At 40.5% G+C, this 21,955-nt stretch overlaps 1 protein-coding gene across 1 annotated transcript in view; it reads left to right on the top strand.

Annotated features, from left to right (window-relative positions):
- The window catches only part of ALK (ALK receptor tyrosine kinase), a 323,900-nt gene that overhangs the window by 222,925 nt on the left and 79,020 nt on the right, over positions 1–21,955 (top strand). The window contains exon 6 of the mRNA XM_052805834.1: positions 18,141–18,272. Within this exon, the coding sequence (XP_052661794.1) occupies positions 18,141–18,272 (132 nt within the window). The remainder of the gene's footprint in view (positions 1–18,140; positions 18,273–21,955) is intronic.

The raw sequence follows: 21,955 nt of genomic DNA, 5'->3' as shown, positions 1-21,955 counted from the left end.
CTGTAAATACTCCAGATTGTTTCCGCTTATTCATATTGCTATACCATATCAGAGTAGTATTCACAGGTGAGTCTGGTCTGTGCTGTGCACTGAGTACAAGCAAAGGACAAAGAAATTAGATTGTGAATTCTGAAGTGGAAATACAAAGGTGAGTGGCAACAGATGGATAAAGATGACCAAAGCCCTTTGGCCAGGCCACAGTGAGTGAGCATTAGATTAGCTGACACCTGGGATGGAGTTAGTTGTGAGGAAATGGAAACAATTTTGAATAGCCCTTTCATCGATCCTAGAAATGAGAGAGAAGTAATGAGTGAACAGAATCAGGCCATTTGTGGCAGCAACAATAACCAGCAGTTTACTGGTGTATCTCTAACAAGTTTAAGTCAAGGGATTTGACTGATGAAAGAGGAAAGAGTAGACTTGCTGTCAGCTTTGAGTTTTTAGTTAATGCCTAAGCTGCGACCATGTTGGTATAATTGAGTGCTGTCTTTGGGGACTCCTCTTTAGAAAATTGCACTCATTCCGAAAGTTACTCAGAGACCAAGCAGAGAGCTTGGTCATGGCAGAGTTTCGCTGTTTGCCTAAGGAATCTTGCTGTACTTTTGTGGGTTTTACTAAGTGCCAAGTGTTCATAAAGAGTGCATAGGAAAGGCATTAGATGAAATGAAGACAGTTTCTTTTCCAGTTTACAAAGCCAAGCAATGGACTTGTCCCTTTCTTCTTATTTCTTTGTCTTAAGAGTGTATAGGAGACCTCTTTTTTAACACATCTACATTCTGCTGATGTTGGCTGCTTTTTTTAGCATTTGAACAAAGGCCAGAAAATATTTTCAGTGGATAGAAGACAAAAAAAGTATTATCCTGAACTCCAACTTGGAAAGCTAATTCCCAAGCAGTTCAGCACAATTCTCAGTCTAGACCTCAAGTGAACTGTCAGGGAATAAAATCTGTATAATAAACCAGTCATCTAATTCACAACATCATGGGATTCAATCTCCCTAGGCAAGATTTAGTTCAGACATTCAGATGCTTTGTTGTATGAAGTTAGACAAGGTGGTATTCATCTTTTGTGACTTCAGCTATCTGAAAGTTAGGCATCACGTCAAAGCTAGTCTGTAGGGTCCCTCTGTAGTCAACAGAGAGAAAAAGAGGCACTTCAGAGAGCAATTCATTCCACCTTTAGCATCATAGCATCATCAGAGTGTCAGAAAGGGGACAATGCTTTGCTTGAAGAATTGTAGCCTGGAATTTCTAACAGAACTATCCTTTTAAAGCCAGTGGGTGCTTTAATACCTGTAATCTATAAAGTCTGCCCACCAATTCCTCACTTTCGAATGAATAGTGTCAGGCAAGGAATCTTTAAGAAATGTATTCTCTATTGAACATCCTCAGTGCTCACTGGTTAGCATGCTAGATAAATCATTTTACAGTAATTATTTTGCAGGAGTTTATTCAGAGTCTGTTAGGATAAACCCTGAAAAAAATTAAATGGCTGTTGAGTGCAAGATTAATAGTGCTATCCAGGAATACTTTACAATACCAGCATTACCAAAAGAAGCTTCATTTGTGCAGCTTTGACAGGATGCTTCCAGTCAGACCTAGAAGCCTCTCTGCACTAAAAACAAAAACACCAGCTGTTCTGGGAAACCTGTATAAGCTATAAACCAGAAATCAGCCCTGGGTTTTTACCCTCTGTAGATACTTTATGAATGGGTCTCGAAAAGAAGGTATATTTCTAAGAAAAAAAAAAAAACAAAAAAACAAACCAAAACCTGTTCTTTCACACAGAAGAACATTCAGATACAGAAGTGGTTTGTCAAAAGTGGTTGTTGGTAGAAGCAGAGCTACAGCCAAAAGCCTTCTAATGGAGCCCTGTAGATCATATTGCTTCTCTGCATCCTCACAAAATCACTTATATGTAAAAGCTTTGATTTTTTTTGTTGTTGTTGACCACATTCCTTTATGGGAGACATCAGAAAAGGCTTTTTGAAAAATCTACTTAAATTGAGTTGCATTTGGACATTTTGTCCTATGCTGCTTTCCAAAGAGTGGTAATAGGAGATCCACATTATTTTTTCAGTTACTTCCTTACTAGTAGGTGCAATTCCCTCTCTTGCATTATCTTGTTTATTTTTATTACCCTTGTGAATGCCTCTGTCACTTCTGTTTAAGCAGAAGCAGTAACTCAATCCCTTAATAAAGCCTTAAACAACATTGCTTCTAAATGAGGTTAAGATCTATATTACATGCAGCATTTGCCTTGAACTTTAATTCATCATACTTCTGCAAGGATATCGGGTTACGTTCAGGAGTTAGTCATTTCAAATCCAGTTCCTGGAGATCATTGAGTTCTAGCCCAAATTTCAACTGACAGGACTTCTTAGGCATGATATAGTATTAAAAGTCATGTCAGGGAATTTCTATTCCATTACGTTAGCATAATCAATGTTTCTTCTTTTTTAGGAAAATTTAAAACAAAATTTTTTTCTCAACAGACAATTGTACCTAGTTTTTTTGGTTATATGTGCATTGTGTTTTAATAATTTCAAATACTATTCTGCAAAAAAGCTGCTATGATTTCCCGTACATAAACACACCCTTTTATCTCCATCTTTGATTTAAAGAAAGGTCCCTCTTGTGCAGTTCAAAACTGAGACAGAATTTCCTCCGAACTTGAGCGTGCTTGCAGTTGCTTTTTTTTCCATTCTCCTTGTTTTAGAAGCAGACTTGAGCTGAATATCTCAGATGAAGACCAAGCTGTGTTTACAAGTTTTCCCAAAGCTGCAAAGGAAATGGGAGTTAGCAGTCTGATGTTCCACAGTATGCCCCTTTTAAAAAAGGGAAATTCCTTCTTCCATAAATTGCTTTGCATGGAACAGTAAGAATATTATCATGTATCAGAATTACCTCACGTATTAGAATGATGTTTTTTAAAGTGACTAGAGCACAGCTACTGAGTTGCTGCTCTACCTTGTAGCACCACTGTATTGCGGCTTTGCTCCTCTAATCTTTAAGCAGGTCACAAGAGTCTGTAAGATGTTTTAATGCAGCCCAGAGAGCAGCTGCCATTTGAAAATGAGAGAGGTTAACATAAAATCCTTGAGTAGGTAAGAACTGTTGTTCTGGTCTTACCTGTGTGACTTTGCCTGAAATAAATTAGGGAGTACTTTGCACATGCTGCTTCATCAGCGGATCAGGAGGGAAAGTGGTCCTGAACAGATGGAGACAATAACCTCTCCTGCCAATGCAGCTGGGGGAGTATGCCTGCCTGCAACCAAAGGGACTTACCTGTACCACAGCTACAAATAACTCCAAGATCTCATTACAGTCCAGTTTAACTCATTAGTGTTGACAGCCATGAGCTGAAGTGTTGTTGCTAAGGCTAGAGCCTTGCACTGCCTGGGATTTGTGGAGGGGAATACCTTCACCTTGAGAATTTGTGACTGTATAGTTAAAAGTACTTGGGGTCTGTTGACGTATGGAGAGTAACATCCATGGAAAAGCATAAGAGAGGGACTCTGCCTTGTTTGCAGTAGTTGAGCAAAATACTTAGATCTTGTGGCATTTCTTGCTGCAGTTTCTTCAAGCAGCAGATCTGTATTATATTGAGTATCAGCAGAACTCAGAGACGAGCATTTCTTGAAAGCACCTTTTTTGAGAAATAAATCACATTTCTAAAGCATCTCTCCACCTTCAAATACACTAAGAAGCAGCTTGGGTCCAGACTTGGTGCTGGTAGGTTTCTATTGCTATATGAAAAGCAATTTCCACTTGAATTTTGGAAATCTGAGCAGTTATAATAGTATCAAGTACTCCAGTGACAAAGTCTGGAAGTAATTTTGGTCAGAAATTGAAAGTCACTGTTCATAATCTCATCCTAAAACTGTAATAGATACTCAGTGCTTCACCTATGGAAAAATTAATAACTTACACAGCATCAAAAATTGTTTGACACCATATATACATTGCTGAGTGAAGTTAGTGATTTATAACTTCGCATGTGAGATGTTAGTATCTAATTTACTGCATTAATCAGTGAATGCCAAATCAGTTTGCAGATTGCATGTAGATCAGTTTAATCTGTCACCTTAATTGTCAGTGAAATTTTTAATGTTGAGTTTACATTAACTGTTTTCCATACTGCTGCTCACTGAGAAGGCAATAGCAGTGTAATACCTCCACAGTGCTCATGTGAAACTGTGCAGGCTTCGTGGTTGGTTTTCACTACTCTCCAAATCTGAGGTTCCCTCAGTTAAATCTGTGTTTTGCTAATACTTGCATGTTTTAATACATGCCAAATGGAGAGAATGTTGTTAGTCCTGTCAGTGCTAACATGGTAAAAAGTTGTCTTTGGTGCACTGTCTGAATGAGTAGATTTCAGGGGACAGGACCAAGCTGAAATGACCCAGGGCTTCCTCAGACAGATGCTGCATTAGCATGTGGTAATGACTAGAGTGATTCTGTCATCCTCCATGCTTGCGATTAGCATTTAGTGATATGCTCAGTATAGCCTTTCACTTGAGACCCTCCATGTGTTACACAAGGGTAAGCAGCATCTCCATTTTCACTCTAGGTTTGTAAAAATGCAACTTAGTGGGACTAAGCTATTCAAAATTCTGGTCAAAGTTAGTAAGTGTTTTGACAAAAAAAAGTAAGGGAAGAAACTAAATTTTCACACCTTAACCCTGGACTTTATTTTTTTTCTTTTTTATTTGAAATGATGTTAAAAGGCATAAAGGAGGGATGATATATCTGAAATGAAACAAATTTTGAACAGTAACAAGTTTCCTGGAGCTAACCAATATTTTATTTCAGAACAAATAAAATCTTTTGGAGTAATGCTGAGCAAACATTTTTCTTCTACAGGGGACATTTTCATTTTAGATAGCTCTTAAAAATGAGATTATTTTTTTCTGTGCAAACAAAAATAAGCTATTCACCTAGTGCTAGTTCTAAACAATAGTGAGGCCACATATCCCCCACAAAGTGTTATTTCTTTCTGTCACGGGCAGCGAGATGGAAGCTCGAAGAAGTGAAGAGAGTTATCCAAGGTCACAGCATAAGAGCCAATTTAAAAATCCTGACCGTCAGATTCCTTATTTGATAGGCAGCATTTCTGAAGGTGATTTGCTAGCAATTCAAGGCCCCTGCACACACAAATGGAGTGCTGGTTGAAGTACCTCAAAAAATTATGCTGGGCTCCTGTGTTTTGGCTGGTTTGTGCTTGGTCCTTGGTTATTTAATTCCTTCTTCCTTTTATTGGGTATTAGGAAAAGGATGCCAGGCTTTTTATTTCTGAGAATACCCTGGATGAGCTGGTAACTTACTCATGGTCTACCTGCAAGAGGCCCAGTGACTGCTGTGAGTCTTCTCTCTTCTCTCACTTCTACTTTTTGCTAGCAGAGACGAACAAAGTTGTCCAGAGACCTTCCCAGCAGGATTGTCACTGGCCTGAAGAGGAGAGGGAGGTAAAATGGATGCAGGATGGATGAGTTCTCGCAGTGCAGAGAGATCTTGTACTGCTACTGTCTGTGCTGAAACTGCTTCACACACAGGGGGACGATAATTTGGATTTGCCACCCTGTCTTTGCCAGGGCTTAGTTTGCTTAGCTGTTTTACTGTTCTGCTGAAAATCTTTCAGAGAATGCAGCAGCTGTTGCCCATAAAGGCCTGGCTTCTGTGGGTGCAGAGGCCTCTCAGCTTTCTGACTATGTTACTGTCTGTGGGACAGTGGATCATTGATTTTATCCATATTAGATGCTAGGACAAGGCACTTTTATCATCTTTGTGATACCTCATTGACAGACTCCTTTAAAATTATATTGCTCACTAAAAAGCAGCGGCAATTACCTGCGGGACGGAAAGGAGAGGCATGGTCAAAGTAGAGTTGAGAGCCTTTACTTTTAACTACTGCCGCATAAGAGTCCTGCTGCTGTTTATCAAGAAGTCCTGGAAAAGGAGGCAAGGCATTTTTCCTGGTTTAAGTACAAATTCCAGGGTGGTTGGTTTTGTTGATAGTATTTCACTAAACTTTCTGAATGTAGATTCCCTGTGCACTACAGATTACATTCCAGGCTTTGAGGTACTGCAGTGATGTGAGTAGCTGGCCAGTGACAGTCATTATAGCTGGTGAACTGCGTCCACATCCCATTAAGTTAAAGCCCCAGGAGGGCTGGAAGTCAGGTATTTTAACTGTTCTCTTTGTAAAAATATATAGTGGGTATCTAACACCTTTGCACTCGGTATAACTTAACTATACCACAGAGAGGACCATGGGCAGCTTAAGATGAATAGAATTACAAATACAGAGCAACCAGTGTATCATAGTAAAAAACAGGAAGAGTTTGTGTTCGCTAAGATGGCTGACCTCCCCAAGATGGCTGCTGCTGAGAGAGAAGACTTGATGAAATGTGTACGAAAATTAATGTTAATCATTATTGGTCTTTTAAATTGATACTTCAAGACCAAGTGTAGACACATGTAAATGTAAAGTACCTATAGGTCTCCCCTAGTCCATTTTATGGCCAAAAGAAATTTTGGTGGTTCTTTTTTGTTATTCACTGTGTGTGTGCGGTTTGTGCTGTTGAGTGAGTCCTGTTCTGTACAGCTTGTTAACTGTAACCCTCTCTTGAACTGATGGGTTTTTTCCCAACACCACGTTTGAAACTGCGCCACAATCCACTAGATCTTTGGTGGACAGTATACAGAATTTCACTATTTCCTGAAATTGGTTTATATTTCTCTTGTCTTAGTTCCTCATATGCCTAATTATTTTTTGACTCCAAGTCAGTCAGAATGCTATGCATGTATGCCTGGGTTGGATTCTGTATGTTGTTTCCACGTGCTCTGCTCCTCCTTCTGGACCTTCCCATAATTATTCATGGGTAGCATTCTGCCCCTGTTTGCCACGAAGTCAGACTAACCCCATTTGCTTTAGAATCATAGAATCATAGAATCATTTCGGTTGGAAAAAGATCTTCAAGATCATCAAGTCCAACCATCAACCATGCCCACTAAACCATGTCCTGGAGTACCCCGTCTACTTGCTTTTTTAATATCTCCGGGGATGGTGACTCAACCACTTCCCTGGGCAGCCTATTCCAATGTCTAACAACCCTCACAGTAAAGAAATTTTTCCTAATATCTAACCTAAATCTCCCTTGCCTCAACTTGAGGCCATTTCCTCTCGTCCTATCTCCGGCCACCTGACAAAGAGACCAGCACCCACCTCACTACAACCCCCTTCAGGTAGTTGTAGAGAGCGATAAGGTCTCCCCTCAGACTCCTCTTGTCTAGACTAAACAACCCCAGCTCCCTCAGCCGCTCCTTATAAGACTTGTGCTCCAGGCCCCTCACCAACTTGGTTGCCCTTCTCTGGACACACTCCAGCACCTCAATGTCTTTCCTGCAGTGAGGGGCCCAAAACTGAACACAGGACTCAAGGTCCAGCCTCACCAGTGCCGAGTGCAGGGGACGATCACCTCCCTGCTCCTGCTGGCCACACTGTTCCTGATACAGGCCAGGATGCCATTGGCCGCCTTGGCCACCTGGGCACACTGCTGGCTCATATTCAGCTGACTCTCAACCAGCACACCCAGGTCTTTCTCTGCTGGGCAGCTTTCCAGCCACTCTTCCCCAAGCCTGTAGCGCTGCATGGGGTTGCCGTGACCAAAGTGCAGGACCCGGCACTTGGCCTTGTTGAACTTCATACGATTGGCCTCAGCCCATCGATCCAGCCTGTCCAGATCTCTCTGTAAAGCCTCCCTACCCTCAAGCAGATCGACCCTGCCTCCCAACTTGGTGTCGTCTGCAAACTTGCTGAGGGTGCACTCAATCCCCTCATCCAAATCATTGATAAAGATATTAAACAGAACGGGGCCCAACACCGAGCCCTGAGGAACACCACTCGTGACCCGCCGCCAACTGGATTTCACCCCATTCACCACTACCCTCTGGGCTTGGCCATCCAGCCAGTTTTTCACCCAGTGAATAGTGCACTTATCCAGGCCACAAGATGCCAGCTTCTCAAGGAGTATGCCATGAGAGACAGTGTCAAAGGCCTTGCTGAAGTCAAGGAAGATAACATCGACAGCCTTTCCCTCATCTACTAGGTGGGTCACCTGGTCATAGAAGGAGATCAGGTTGGTCAAGCAGTGGGGCTAGCAGCCCCTGTTTCATATTCTCTTTTTATTACTTGTTTTGTACCCAAATGTTTATGTTTGCTAGGTCTTGATGAAGAAGAGCGGTAAACTCTGTGTCCTCCTACTTCTCTATCTTGTATAATGAATCATTTTGCAGTTATAAAGGATTTAGTTATAAAGGATTTGTCTGCCAGGAAGAGGAACATTTGCATTGTATAAATAGATTTATCTAGAGTCAACAAGGTGTTACGCTTTGCTGAAACCTATCCAGCTGGGAGGAGCATTTTACATAATAACAGCAGTAGCACATTTGTGAGAATTTAATACTATTGCTGATGATAGTTAAGAGATTAATTAATAGCCAGCTGAATCAGTTAGCAAAATGGGGGTAAGAGGGATTGGAAGAACCTTGAAGGGGAGCTTGCTCTCAACAGAAAGCCTGTTGACAAAGTGGATATAGAGGAATATTTTGGGTTGGCATACGTTTTATGGTGCCAAATTTGAAGACGAGAACTGTAAAAGACTGTCAGTTCTGAGTAATTGTGTAAAATCTTCTGAGAGTTTGATTGCGCAGTCTACTCACTGAAGGGTAAATATCTTAGAGAAAATCTAGAGTCACAGAGAGATGTAAGACATGTTCTGTCTCCTTGATCTGTCTTTACACATAGCAACTGTTTTATTAAATTCCTATCACAGTATTAAAAATAATTAAAAAGCCATTTTAATATTATTTAACATTTTTCTAGCTATTCTACTGTGGCTAGCAACCCACAGGCATCTCATCCTCAGGGCATGGTAATTCTGAGTAATGATATTGGTCAACTCTTACAATTCTCTCTGCACCTCAGTATATGTTTGGGAAAGAGATCTTGCATAGAAAGCATTAACCAAAGTGTCTTTTAGCATGTCACAAGACAGTAGAGAGACTGCCTGAAACCTGGGTGGTCGTCTTGGAATTGTAATGTCATTCCTTCTTATGTCTTTTCCTAATATCTTCAGTACGTACCTTGGCTTACACAGAGCTAATCACTGTGTTCTTTGCTGACATCTGTTTTTTTCTGTAAGCATTCCCAATTTGTAAATCTTCTGCACGCTCAAGGGTTAGCAGAGATCCTCCGGCAGAGACACGGACTCCAGGAAGGAGTCATTCTCCAGGCTTTTTTTGATGTTGAGGACCGTTGACCTCCAGCAGCTTTGCTCCTGGGATAATTTCATTCAAGTGTAGCAAGGCCTTGAAGCACAGCCTGATACACAAGAGCAAAGAACTGCTACTTCTCCATCCCTTCAGAGCACTGAGATGTAGGCAGTTTTCAGTGCATTCAGCTGGAAGAGTCACCAGTGAGTCATAGCATCCACCAACATACTGATGTTCAGGGATGTGTGGAGGTAGGGTAAAACTGCAGTGTTTCCTTTTGCTTCCCTGAACTGAAAGCTGGATAGCCTCTATCCACATTAAGTCCCTTCCAGTGGCAAACCTGTTACGTGTCACCAATACTATTGCTCTCCCTCACAGCAAGTGCTCATGCACAATTTCATTTTGTTTATGCTTTGAGTTTTTGAGGTATTGTTCATTGCTTGGTTTTTGAACAAAGTGAAAATTAGCTCCTTGATGACAATTTGCTGCACTTACACACCTGCAGAGTTTCACGGAGGTTGGCACAGTGGAGAGGGGCACGATATGCAACTTTCTTATCAGCAAGCTTCTGTTTCTACCTGGAACAACTATTGCTCTTCCACTCTGGGGCCACTGCTTTGCACAGTAAAGCATTTGGCTGTGATGTGAGGGTGCATCACTGCACCCTGCTCAAAGGGACCACATATGCATGCTCGTGATTGTGCTGATTTGTGATATTCCGCCCATCTACCCCAGCAACTGATCTGCAGTAAGGTCATAAACCTTAATTTAATACTGCTGACAGCTAAAGGAGAGATACTGCTTTAAACAGGTATAGAAGCAGAATTGCATTTTAGAAATGAAAAATATGATTCCTATCTAAAATGATGTTTGAATGCAATTAAGTGTCATACCTCTATTTGTGTTTTTCATGACAAGGCATACAAATATACCCCTGTTGACTGGTTTGACAGTGCTAAAAGTGCATGACTGAGAGATTACTGAGGATTGCCGCAAGATTCAGAGAGCGGTTATATCTGACCTGCGTGGAATCAGCTTTCAATGAGCCAAGCAATCTTTTCCAGTCTCTCCTTTCTGTGGCTTTTTTATTGGATCTGTGCAACTTCAGTCTAACTGGTAGAGGTTGGAACAGGAGTCAGAGAGTTAGTCTGGTTGGGCAATTTACAGTCTCATTTAAGTAATTAAAATCGGTTGATGTGTACCTCAGTTTCCTCATCTTTAAAATGTTATTGATGGTTTGGGGGTTTTTTTGTTGTGGTGTTTTTAAGAACCAAGAATTTTAAAAAATCCACTGTGTATATGTTGGACAGTACGGTGGCATGTTGGTTGTGCTTGGAACTGGGGAACCTGAATAGGCAAAGATAAAACTTACTTTAATAATTGAAAGTGGATTTGAACCAAGCCTTCTAAGAAGCAAAATGTGGAAAATTACATGTATTTTCTATCTAACCAGCTCTTATAGTTTACCCAAGAGGCACGCATGAAGTTTGGAAGCACTATTTTCATATCCTTTCTCCAGTAGCCTTGTTTTATTTCATATTCAGTTCCACGCCTGATGTTGAGAATGGACCCATGTTAAGTCTGCTCCTGTTGTCTATAAATAAGCTTAGGGATCTTAACCACCTCATGATTTTGTCAGTGTCCGCTGCATGTGGCAAGTGGCATTCATCTTCCAGTGAGCTAGCAATCAGTCTGGCCAGTGTTTCCCCTGGGTGAGGTTGCTGGCTGATAAGAGCTGGTCTCCAAGCCTATTCAGACCCAGAGAGGTCTGATGGGAATGGCAGAGCTAATAACAGAAGTTAGACCTTTTTTATTTTCCCTCTCCAAGATTTGTATTTTGAAAAATTCACAGAAAATCACAGAAAAGGTGTTTTGGTCTCTTTTTAAGCACTTGCTTACTGTTACAAATATAGTTATCACTGCTTTTGGATGAGGTATGAAAAATTGGGGGTGGGGTGTGTTTTGTTTTGTTGGTTTTTTTAATCTCACAAAGATGCAAAGGTACCTGAGAGAAAAGGGAATCAAATAGCAAATGTAGTCTGATATTGAAACAGGGGCAACAAAAAGCAACCAAAAGAAATGAGGTTTGGGATTTTAACAAAATTACTCTATCCCATTGCATTGTTCTAAGTCAGGATGTTCATATTTAGGGATGAAAACCTTAAAGATCTGCTGTGTGAGATGAAATAAAAAAAAAAAGGTCCAATGACTGTGCATACACAGTGTTTCATAGGTATTTGGTAATAAGTATTTTCCATCTCTTTTGGCCCTTTTCAATTTTGTAGATACCACAGAATATGTAGGTACTACTGCATGCTGGAAAAATCACACTTCCTTTGTAAAATTCACTGCTGCTGTTTACTTGCTTACTATTAATTTTTGGATGTGCTGTTGGAGCTGCGTATTCATTGGTAAGCAAATCACAGGAAAAAATACATGTTACCATGTACCCTAACAAAAACAAAAAAGCAGCTAGATTTTGTGCAAGATTAATAGGGAAACACATTATCATGTTATTTATTGTGCTCAGCAATTATTTGTTGTCTCAGGAGCTATGAAGATAAATACTAGATCCTCAGTCAACTTCCCTAATTGAAAAATGAGAAAGTGTGAAATATAGCTAACTTTCTTATTCCACATTCTTTTTTCATTATAGTTTTAAGGAAGCTAGTTGTTGCTGTAAATTCAGGAAAGCTACATCACACCAACATCAACATGGGGAATTCATTCAATCAAAAGGTAGGAAAAGTAGCTAGACCTGGTCAAAAGCATTTTGAAGAGAACGCAGAGGGCCTGGCTAGTCTAAATGCTGTATAGCTCTGCAGAAAGTTCATGCTACTGAAACATGGCAGTGAACAAGTGCCAGCTCCTCAGGTGTGCTGTGAAGCTTTCTCTGGTGTTAGCAATCATACTGGCATTAGGCAAGGCTGAAGGAGCAGATGTTTTAGAATTTGTTTACTAAGTATAACATTCCTACTTTGAAACAGCAGCAGCAGCAGAGAGGGAGAGCATGTTAGAACTGAGCTGGCTGAATTATTGACATGAGTGAGTTCCAAACCAGTAAGTTTCCACTTGAATTTCCTGCCCAACATGTTATCTTTGTCTGAATTCACGTGTTTTCAAATTTCTTGGGTTTATGACAATATTTAGTTATGTGTTGAAACCTCTTAAGTCAGTATTTCCAACCCAGATTTGTTTTGAAACTTTTGCTCTGTGAGAAATTTGAGCATTTTTATTTTGTGGTTAGATATATTTTGAAATGTTGACATTTTCTGTGAAATGAAAATTCTGTTTCTATGTGGCTCTAATGAGCAAGATTTCTCGCCTTGGAGTAGCTCACTGTGGGAATGCTGTGCCCTTAGCATACAGGGCAAGGGGTGCTCCCTCAGTGGGAATTTATTTACTATTCTCTATCCTGCCTTCATCAAATGTATGGCCCTGTTCATTTTATACTGTAAATTATTCAAACTGCACTGTGAAAACAGAGTAAATAATTTCCTTACAGGTTTTTTCATGGCTCTGTTATCATAACATCTTAGTTCCTTACAAATGTTAATGAAATGAACATCACAGAGCTCTTGTGATGAGTTTATTCCCATTTTATGTATAGGAAGTGAAATAAGAAGATTAAAGCAAATTTATGTAACTGGAAAAATGGGCAAGCTTTCAGGCATATACAAACATGGGCTGCTTTTTCTGCCTGTATCAGGCAGTCTAATAAAAAGAGATCGCCGCCTCCTACAAATGTGGCTTCACTTGCATCCTTAGGCAGTGACAGCAACAGTAACGGTGCTGTTGCAAAGATTAAAGTCAGAAATTATGAAGTGTTGACTAATTTTGGCTGCCTGGTGTGAGAAACCAGGAGTCTAATCTTTTTTCAAAGCATTTTTTGAGAACATCATGTTTTCCAAGTATCTCTCTCACTGGTGTCATTTGCAGCTGCGACTGCTTGGCTTCTCTGCAGATCTGAGTACAGGTGTCCTGGGGTGAGTGCCTGGAAAATGAGGGCAGTGTAGCTTGTTGTGAAAGTTTTGATTTATGTGATCTGCCCTGTATCATGTTGGGGTTTAATGGCCATTTGCCAAGGATGGCTTCAGGTGCCTTAAACGTGAACTCGTCTTTCTCTTCTGTCACTTTCCTACCTCCTTTATTTTATACCTTCCAACTTCTGTAATGGTGAAAGCAGGGGTATTAATGACTCGTATCAATAGAAAATTTACTTTATCCTGGAATATGGCTATCCTCAGCACCAAGTGAGCCATCAGCCTTCAAATGTCTGTGCTGTTGTAAGGCTGGAGGGTTGGAGGATGAAGAGTGAGGAAATGATGTGCCCATCAGAAATGGCAAGTCAAAGAAAGGTCAATAATCAGAAACTCCCCAGAATTCTCACTATCCTTTTATAGCTAGACAGCAGCTTTCCTTTGTTTCACACAACCTTTAAATCCCCCCAAGTACTCTCTTTTTAAATATCTCCGAGTCAAGGCCTTGAACTCAAACCAAATGAGGAGCAGATAAAATTGAGAAGATAATGACAAATACTTGTGACAGATAAGCATTGTCAGTGAGGTTGCACATTCCCTGATTTTTAGCGGCATTTAGTGGAGGAACATTAGACTGCAGCACTACCTCATCAGAAATTTTTTTTAAGAGGTGTAATTAAATGGAAGGAAAGTTTCTCTTTTTTGAGGTAGCACATATGGTGAAATAAGCATGGTGGATTTCCCTGGGTAGGTATTTCTCACTACATACATGCAATTAAAAATTGAAGTTTCCCACCTTGTGTGCATACAGGGTCTTGCCCCAAGAACCATTGGAGTCAATTCAGCTGCGCCCAACCGGGCTTCTCAGGGATAGCCCAGAGAGCAGCTGCTTGTTGGTAAAATGTGCACAAGGGTGCACATTCATCCCAGGTCTTTGCAATTTCTGTTCACCTTTTTTTTGCAGAGCACAAATGACAAGGTTTTCAAACAACCACCAAGTACTGTCCTATTAAGCTCTCTTGTTTTAATGTGTGCTGAGTGGGAGGGCTTTACCTGACTCTGTTGGTCCCAAAAGCTTTCGGTAGCATTAAAAATTATGGCCTAAGAAGTTGAATGTAACACGTGAAGTTATAATTACGTTCAGCTTGATTAATCCTGCATGTTAATTAGCAGCGTAGCCAGTTTGCAAGGTAAGGGATATCTTTGTGAATGCCTGTAAGAATTTTCAGTCTTACGTCCCACCTGGCGAAGTGTGGTGGCAGTAAGTTGAAGGTTCCCATTTTGCAGTGATCAAACATCACAGTCTTTCTGGCCACGTCCCTCAGAGACAGATTTGCCAGAGCTTGCCAGTGCATTTTGATTTCTGTGCTGGTTAAGGGAGGAGGAAGGAGAGAAGAGGCAACCCAAGTCAGAGAAAATTTGCTGAGGAGTGAAACACATCCCCTTTGGTCCCACAGTCTGAGCAGTAAGTTGCTTACCTTGCGTTAGGCTAAGCCACATGATTTTCCCTTTTCCATCCTGCTGTATGGAAACTAAGTCCAAAAGCATGGGCTGTCATTTGAGTCTGGGGTCTGGTACTGGATTTGAACACTGCCAAGGCTGGACTGTGTTCAGAAGCAGGATCTGTGAGGTACAAAGTCAGCACTTGTTCCCCAAGGAGTTGTTTGTTTCTCCTTTCAATTTAGAGTCTGAAATGCCATTTGTTTAATGTTGCTGTTTAAATAATGATTTATAAGACTCCAAGCCAGCCGTGGTACAGCTTAATGACTGCTATAATTTATGGATGCCACTGGCTACATAAACACTGCTGTAAATATAAAGGATGTCTCCCACAAATTTTACTTTGATACTTATTTGATACCATCCATTTTCCTTTCCTTACACATCTTCTGTGTGTGAGTTGCAGCCACTTCACTCGGCAATCCAGGTCACTCTGGCTCACCTTGCCAGGAGTGATAGGGGCTGGGAAATGAAAAGATCAAATGTCTATTTTTGTTACAAAATATTTTAATTAAAAATTAAGTTTCCTTGAGCTTGGATGCAAACATCTGCATCAAGTGACCCATTAAAATGGTCATTTGTGTTTGGGCTTTTTTTGGTTATCTATTTGTTTTACTAGTTAATCATCTCCTTTATCCAATTCATTTTGCCATTGTGCACACAGTAAGCAAGCAAACAGGAGACAGGAATAAATCATGCACTGCCACAGAACCCAGCCATTCCCCAGGCTGCAGCTTTGCTATTTGTGTTCTCTAACCTATACAAGGAGCATGTATATATGTGTCTAATGCAAATCTGAGCTAATTCAAGCCCTGTCTTTGCAGAGATGAATGAGCATGCAAATCTGCTGCTTTGTTTTGGAGGGTAAGCTTCTGGAATTGCTTCATGTCTAGTTGCAACTGACATCTTTTAAATACTACAGTCAGTTGACTTCAGGAGATTTGTGCTCCTGGGCTGCAACAAAGACACCTGGGAAGACAGTAGGTGCTCTTGAATGCCTTGGTTCCATATAATTGGTGTTAATGCAGTCATGTGCTTGGAAAACTGAGTGCCTTTACAAAGTTACAGTAGATTGAGTAAACAGAACAACCCCATTGCCTACAATAACCCTTCCTCTGAATCTCTGCATATTGTATCCCAGCAGCTGCTGGGATAAAACACGGACATTGCTGAAAGGACTGCAGGTAGTCTGAGTGGGACATGAGAGTTGGTAATAAACGTGGGGTTCAAAACTGTCTGTGGGGTAATTCAGAGAGACAAAAGTACTTCTGAATTTGAGTAGGACTTGAAGAATTTTTAAGAATGTCATGATGTTACTAACATCATGGAAGTGCTCTGGGCTATGTCTCTTAACTTTTCTTTAGGTGGTACTTCCAGCAACACGGTGCCATACAGGTTCATTGAATACCCCTAGGAAAAGGGGTCACCTAGTGAGTTACCGGAGTCACCTCTTACAGTTTTCTAGTATCCATTTGCATACTGACCTGAACCCACTGTGTCTGGCTTGTGACATGCAAAGAGCTTTGCATCTGACATAGGGAAGGCTCTCAGTAGTGTCTCTAAAGAGTGCATTTTTGCAAGGAGCATGGCAAAGCCAAGGAAGATACCTTCTCATTGCCTTAAACCCTTACCAAGGGGCCTGCAGAAATTGTCAGCAACCAGCTCTGAGTTACTTGGTCTATTCTTTCTGCAAAGCTCTCCTCTCTAGTCAGCCTTGACCCTAACTGAAGTACAAGGGCACCGTGCAGCCTGTATGCGGCAAGCCAGAATTGCTCTAAGGCAGTCAAAAAAATCGAGCTGACAATAACACAGAGCACTCTTTTCAGGAGCTGGAGTCCTTTATTAAAAAGGTTTGGCATGTATTCCCCCCACTCCTGAATTGATTTGCACCATAAAATAAGCTTGAAGAGAAATAGTGGTTGTTTTCCTACATGCTTCACTAATTTTTAGTTTTGGCAGGCAGTATAAATAAAAGTATCAAGTGCACATCTAATTGAATCACCAGTGATTCCCGACTCCCTGTAGTACCAGAGAACATGATATAGCTGCACTGTGTAGCAAGCATGGGTGAGTTAGGCAAACAATGGTTCACTCTGCCCAGAGACTTTGGTTTAATCTTGAGCATTTATCCATTTAATGTGAGATAGGGCAGGAGTTGTTGCAGTGGGGAATTCACAGCACAGACCTCTTCGTACTTCTAGGCTTGCCTTCTAGGAGTAGTGAACTGGAAACACATCTCTGCAGAGAGTCAGGAAGGTTTCAGCAAATTGCATCTACACCCAGATTTTTGTGGAGGGGGCTCTTGCACTTCTCAAGCTTGGCCTCCTCCATGTATACTGACTGTAGGATGTTACTGAACTAACTCCTGCCTCCTCCAGGTGGCTGATCTAGAGCATGTCTCTCTTAAGACAAGTCCTTTTTTTTCTTTTTTTTTTTTTTTTTTTTAAGTATCTCACTTGGCTACAATCAAAGACCTCAGGGTGAGAGAATTCCTACAGTAAGGAAAATTATACCCATCAGGCTAGATGAACTCTGACTTCTCAGCTGTCAAGGGAATCAAGCGCCTCCAGAAAAGGATGGTGCTAAGGGACTACTCAAGATCATTTCTGAATGGATGATACTGGCCTCTGATTGTAATGTTCAGTGACCTCATTTCATAAGAGTTGGCTCCTTTCCACATCGCTAGCTGCCTTTTGCTGCTTAGCATAGGTAAAATGAATTAGTGATTTTTGTATCTTGGTAGATGTATTCTGCTGTGGGCTCTCTGACTCATGGGCTCTCTGACTCAAGGGGAGGGTAGTGCAGGATGCAGGAGCAGGAGTGCTTATAGAAGAGAAAGAAAACTACAAGTACAGATCAGACTGTTTTCTCTCTTGCAGAGAGAATATGACAATGTGATATATCCAAGTCATAGGTAATACATGTCAACAGGAGGGTATGATGAAAACTCGTGTTCTTTCCAAACCATGCAGCTATGTTATTCCCGAGCTAGATGGAGAGGATGTCAGTCTTCAGGACTGTCAGTCTAGCAGTAACTTCACATACAATTAAAAATCTATTATGCATATTGTGTTGTTCTTGAGAAGTACCACAGAACAGGCTGCAGGATTTCAACCCTCTTTTCAAGGGTCAAAGACGCCTTCCAAGTTAAAACACCAGAAATACCTGGGGAACTTAAATTCCCTGTTAGGTAGACCATTAGATATTTGACAAGATTAAACAGGTCAAACAAAATAAAATAATTACTTTAACTTTATAAAGTATTGGATTAAGGGGATTTCACAAGGTGTTCTCCCATTCAGTGTTATCCAGGATCCTACGACCTGTTGGTTGAGAGGAAGGCAATTCAATAATCTGAAGTGGGTTTTGTTTTCTTTTTCTCTAGGATCTGGTTCTGGCTCAAAAATGGCTCTGGAGGGTTCCTTCAGCTGCTGGAATGGAACGGCAATCAGGCTGGGGCAGACATGTGACTTCATCAGGGACTGCGCTGAGGGAGAAGATGAGGGAGACATATGCAGTGAGTAAATCCAAACCCCCAGGCTGCATCCTCCTTTTCCAAAAGCATTGATTGTTTTGAATTTTAATGCCTGAGACTTTAGCACAATAGACTAATTCGGTACTATCAAAAGACCAGTATCCTCTATAACACGTGCAGTTTCTCTGGATGTCTGCCTGGAGCAGAGCATTTGATATGTTCCTGTACTCTTCTGCATTAGTTCTGCAGCAGGTTCTTAAGATGCTCTTAGTGCTTCATCTCTTCCAAAGTCCTGATCAAAAATGCAAAGGAAGTATAGCCTGAATAGCTAGATGCCTTACAGAATTATGAAATGTGTAGTTTGTTAGAGCTTTTAATCAAAATGTAGCACAGCATGTGGCAGAAGGGAGAGAAAGGAGAAAACTTCTAAGATGAAAAATTAGTAGAGCTAGTAGCTTGTCTTTGACTAACTCCTGTGTCTTTGTAATTCCTTTCGTTTTCTATCCTCTCTTGAGCTGTCAGTTCTCTAATAAAATACAGCAGAATATAGGTAGCAGCCTAAGCTTTCAGAAAACTTGCTGTGTCTGAATGCTTTTTAATTGTGCTGCATAACCTAGATACTTTAGGACCTTCCTTTAACCATCTTGAAGATGCCCTATCTCTTTTTCTATACCTCTACATGTTCTACCTCCAGCATCTTCCCCTTTGCCAGTCTACAGGTAGTTAGAAGTGGTAGATTGTCAGATGTATGGTTATCCACAGGGCAAATGTATCAAGATAAATAATTGAGAGTTCATCATTTACCAATTTAAAGTGTATGCGTCACAGCTGATCTAGCCTATGGACTTTTGTCGACAGAGCTGCATTGATTTGGTATGCAAAAAATGTGTTCCCTGACCAAAATACCAGTCCCAGCAAAAGCCTTCGGAATAGAAGAGGCACTTAGTTTAGCTTTCATATGTGACAGCTAGAGCAGGGGAGAATCTGGGTAAGGTAATTCAAACAAGCTGTGTCGATGTAGGTGATGTCTAGACGAACAGACCTGTGTTGCTTCTAGCATAAACTTAACATGAGTGACACACAACTTGTAGCAAATTCCAGTTCTTTGCTGCTAACAAAGAAATAAAGCAACATTTTATTGGTGTGGAGAACAGTGGTTTGACCTGGGATTATCTAGTAAACTAGTTAAAAGCTTGAAATGATATGCTTCTCCATCATGTTAGACATTGTTACAATATGAAATTATATTCCTTAATGACACACACTCAGTGAACATTAAATTCACTTTCATAGGAACAGTGTCATTACTGTGGACTTGCAGCTCCTTAGAACCAATAATGCTTCATATTAGAAGTATTGAAACCTTTTTGCCTAAGAGCTTTAAAACAGAGCTCTAAGACCTCATAATGGTGTTTCTATTGTGTACTACACTTTAATTAAAAAAACTAATTTTTTTTTTAAATTCTGATAATCAGTAGGTTGAATGCATTTTCATTTCATTGGAAGCAGAGAAACATATTATTTACCATCAACTATATTTCCAGATACACTGTTGTGTCTGTATAAATGGCTCTGTCTTGTGAGGGTAATCCTGTCTATACCAGCGGGAAGAGCAGAGCTCCCAAGGTGGAGTTGCACCAATTGTGGATGCAAACTACATACCACCATAGGATGGGGCAGGCCTAGAGGAACTTGCTTACCTGTTATTTTCAAACATGGGATGCACCCTTGGCTGTTGTCTTGTATCAGGAGTCTGGCTCTGCTTCTGCCCCTAGCTGCCACCCTGTATCCCATGGTGAGCCAGTTGGTAAAGTGACCAATCTGTCACATACATTATCCAGAGAGGTTGGTTTGGTTGCCTTTTTCCCCTCCATGCAGCATTCATCTGTAGCTATTTGCATAAAGCAGTATAGCAGTTACAGTTGTGTCAGCAAAGAATGTACTGAGAATGTAAATGAGAAAATGTAAAAAGCAGAAGATACTTCGCTGCCTGTTTAGCAGAGCATCACTCCCTAGCTTGAGGAGAAGACCACACGGCTTGTATTCAGCCACAGGTACTGGGAATGAGAGTTCCTACTCCTAGCTAAAAGGCCCAAAAAGCACCATCTTCCACCCAAGCAACAAAAAAGACTGGCTTGCCTCAGCAAGAGCTTGGGTTGTGGATATGTCTGCTAATCCACTTAAAAGCCTGCTCAGTTCTATGGCTGATTTCTCTGCTTTTGCCTCTTTACTGTGTTGAATATTGTTGGCATAAGACTTCTTACACAAAACAGAAATTATCTAATGTTTTAGATGTCAGTTACATCTGCATGACAGCCTAACACAAAACGTATGTCATCTTTCAGCATTTTAGTTGTCATTTTACTCCTGAGCAACACGGATGTTTTCATCAGCTTTTTGCAAGCGTGGCAAAAAGTGATTCAGATGTATAAAGCAAAGAAAGGGGTTTCCCAAATGCTTCTGCTTACACAAAAGAGCTGTCAGAAAAAGATGTAGCCATGCTGAAAACTGAGGGAAGAGCTTTTAAAGTTACTATTAACCAAAGGCTTCTATCTTTGAACTTCAAGGAGATGTTGGGGTTTTTTTCCTTTCACAGTCTTTTAACTGTGCAGGTACTGATTTTTTCTCTCTCTCTCTTTTTTTTTTTGATTTCTATTCATTTGATTTTTGTTCCTTTCTTAGCTGAAAAAATCTCCCTAAAGCCTGCTGTTTGTTAACATCTCTTTACTTATTAATGGCCAAGGAAATGTCACGGTGCTTGTTCTGCATGCAACCAATTAGTCTGTGTAGAGAGTGTAAAATCAGAGAGGGATGACCGCGAGAGAAAAGCTTGCTGCTGTTTGAGTCATAATCAAATATTCTTGCAGGAGCAAAAGATAGCTTCAAAGAGGCAGATGTGGAATTAGATCCAAACTGTGTTGATTTGGGATCAGACATACAGGTTTAACAGACTGATGGAAGTGCCACACTGGAAACTACTTTGCAGAAGCATACTTTGCAGACACACATTAAGACTTCAGATAGTGGTGGTCTTATGTCTTTGCTAGTAAATTCATGCTTTTATGGATTATAACTTACTGCAAAAAAAACCCTTACTTCCTCTTATTGTAGTAATCATATTTGTAATATACCTGGTATGGTACAAGATAGAGATGAAAACTCAAATTATTTACTAACGCAGTTTGGCAGAGCTCTGCTTTACAAAAAGGGAGAATTTGTTCCAGTAGTTTTGTACTTCTCTTTTTAGTTAACAATATCTTGGATTTTGGTTCAGTAATCTTTTGTTGCAGGGCAACCAGACTGGGAAAAAATAAAAATTTTACTGAAAAAAAGTGCATATACTTTTGGCTAGTCTAAAATTATTTTATTTTCTGTCTCAAATTCACCAAAAAGATTCAGCCTGGGAAAATATTGGTTCATCAGTGAAAGCATGTTAGGAAAGTAATGTATATATTTAAAAAAAAATTAAATTAAAAAGAATGGAGGTGCTGCTAGTATATTTATTATCTAGAGACCCAGAACTTAGAGGATTCACTCAGGATATGACAAACCCAGGACTGAGTCTTTCTTCTGCTTAAGTGAATTTGAACCTATATTTCCTATTTCCGTGCAGAGTTTCCAAGATTGTGGTCTGGAGTTCTGGTCTAGTTCAGAAGAAAATGGTTACTCAAGTCTCTCCTGGGATTGCTCTTCCACATTTTATAAATTTTACCTGGAATAAGGAT

The sequence above is a fragment of the Harpia harpyja genome, chromosome 13 (assembly GCF_026419915.1).
Source record: "Harpia harpyja isolate bHarHar1 chromosome 13, bHarHar1 primary haplotype, whole genome shotgun sequence".
In the NCBI taxonomy this organism is placed as follows: Eukaryota; Metazoa; Chordata; class Aves; order Accipitriformes; family Accipitridae; genus Harpia; species Harpia harpyja.
Note: the sequence above shows the minus strand (reverse complement) of the source record. Positions and strands in the feature narration are given on the sequence as shown.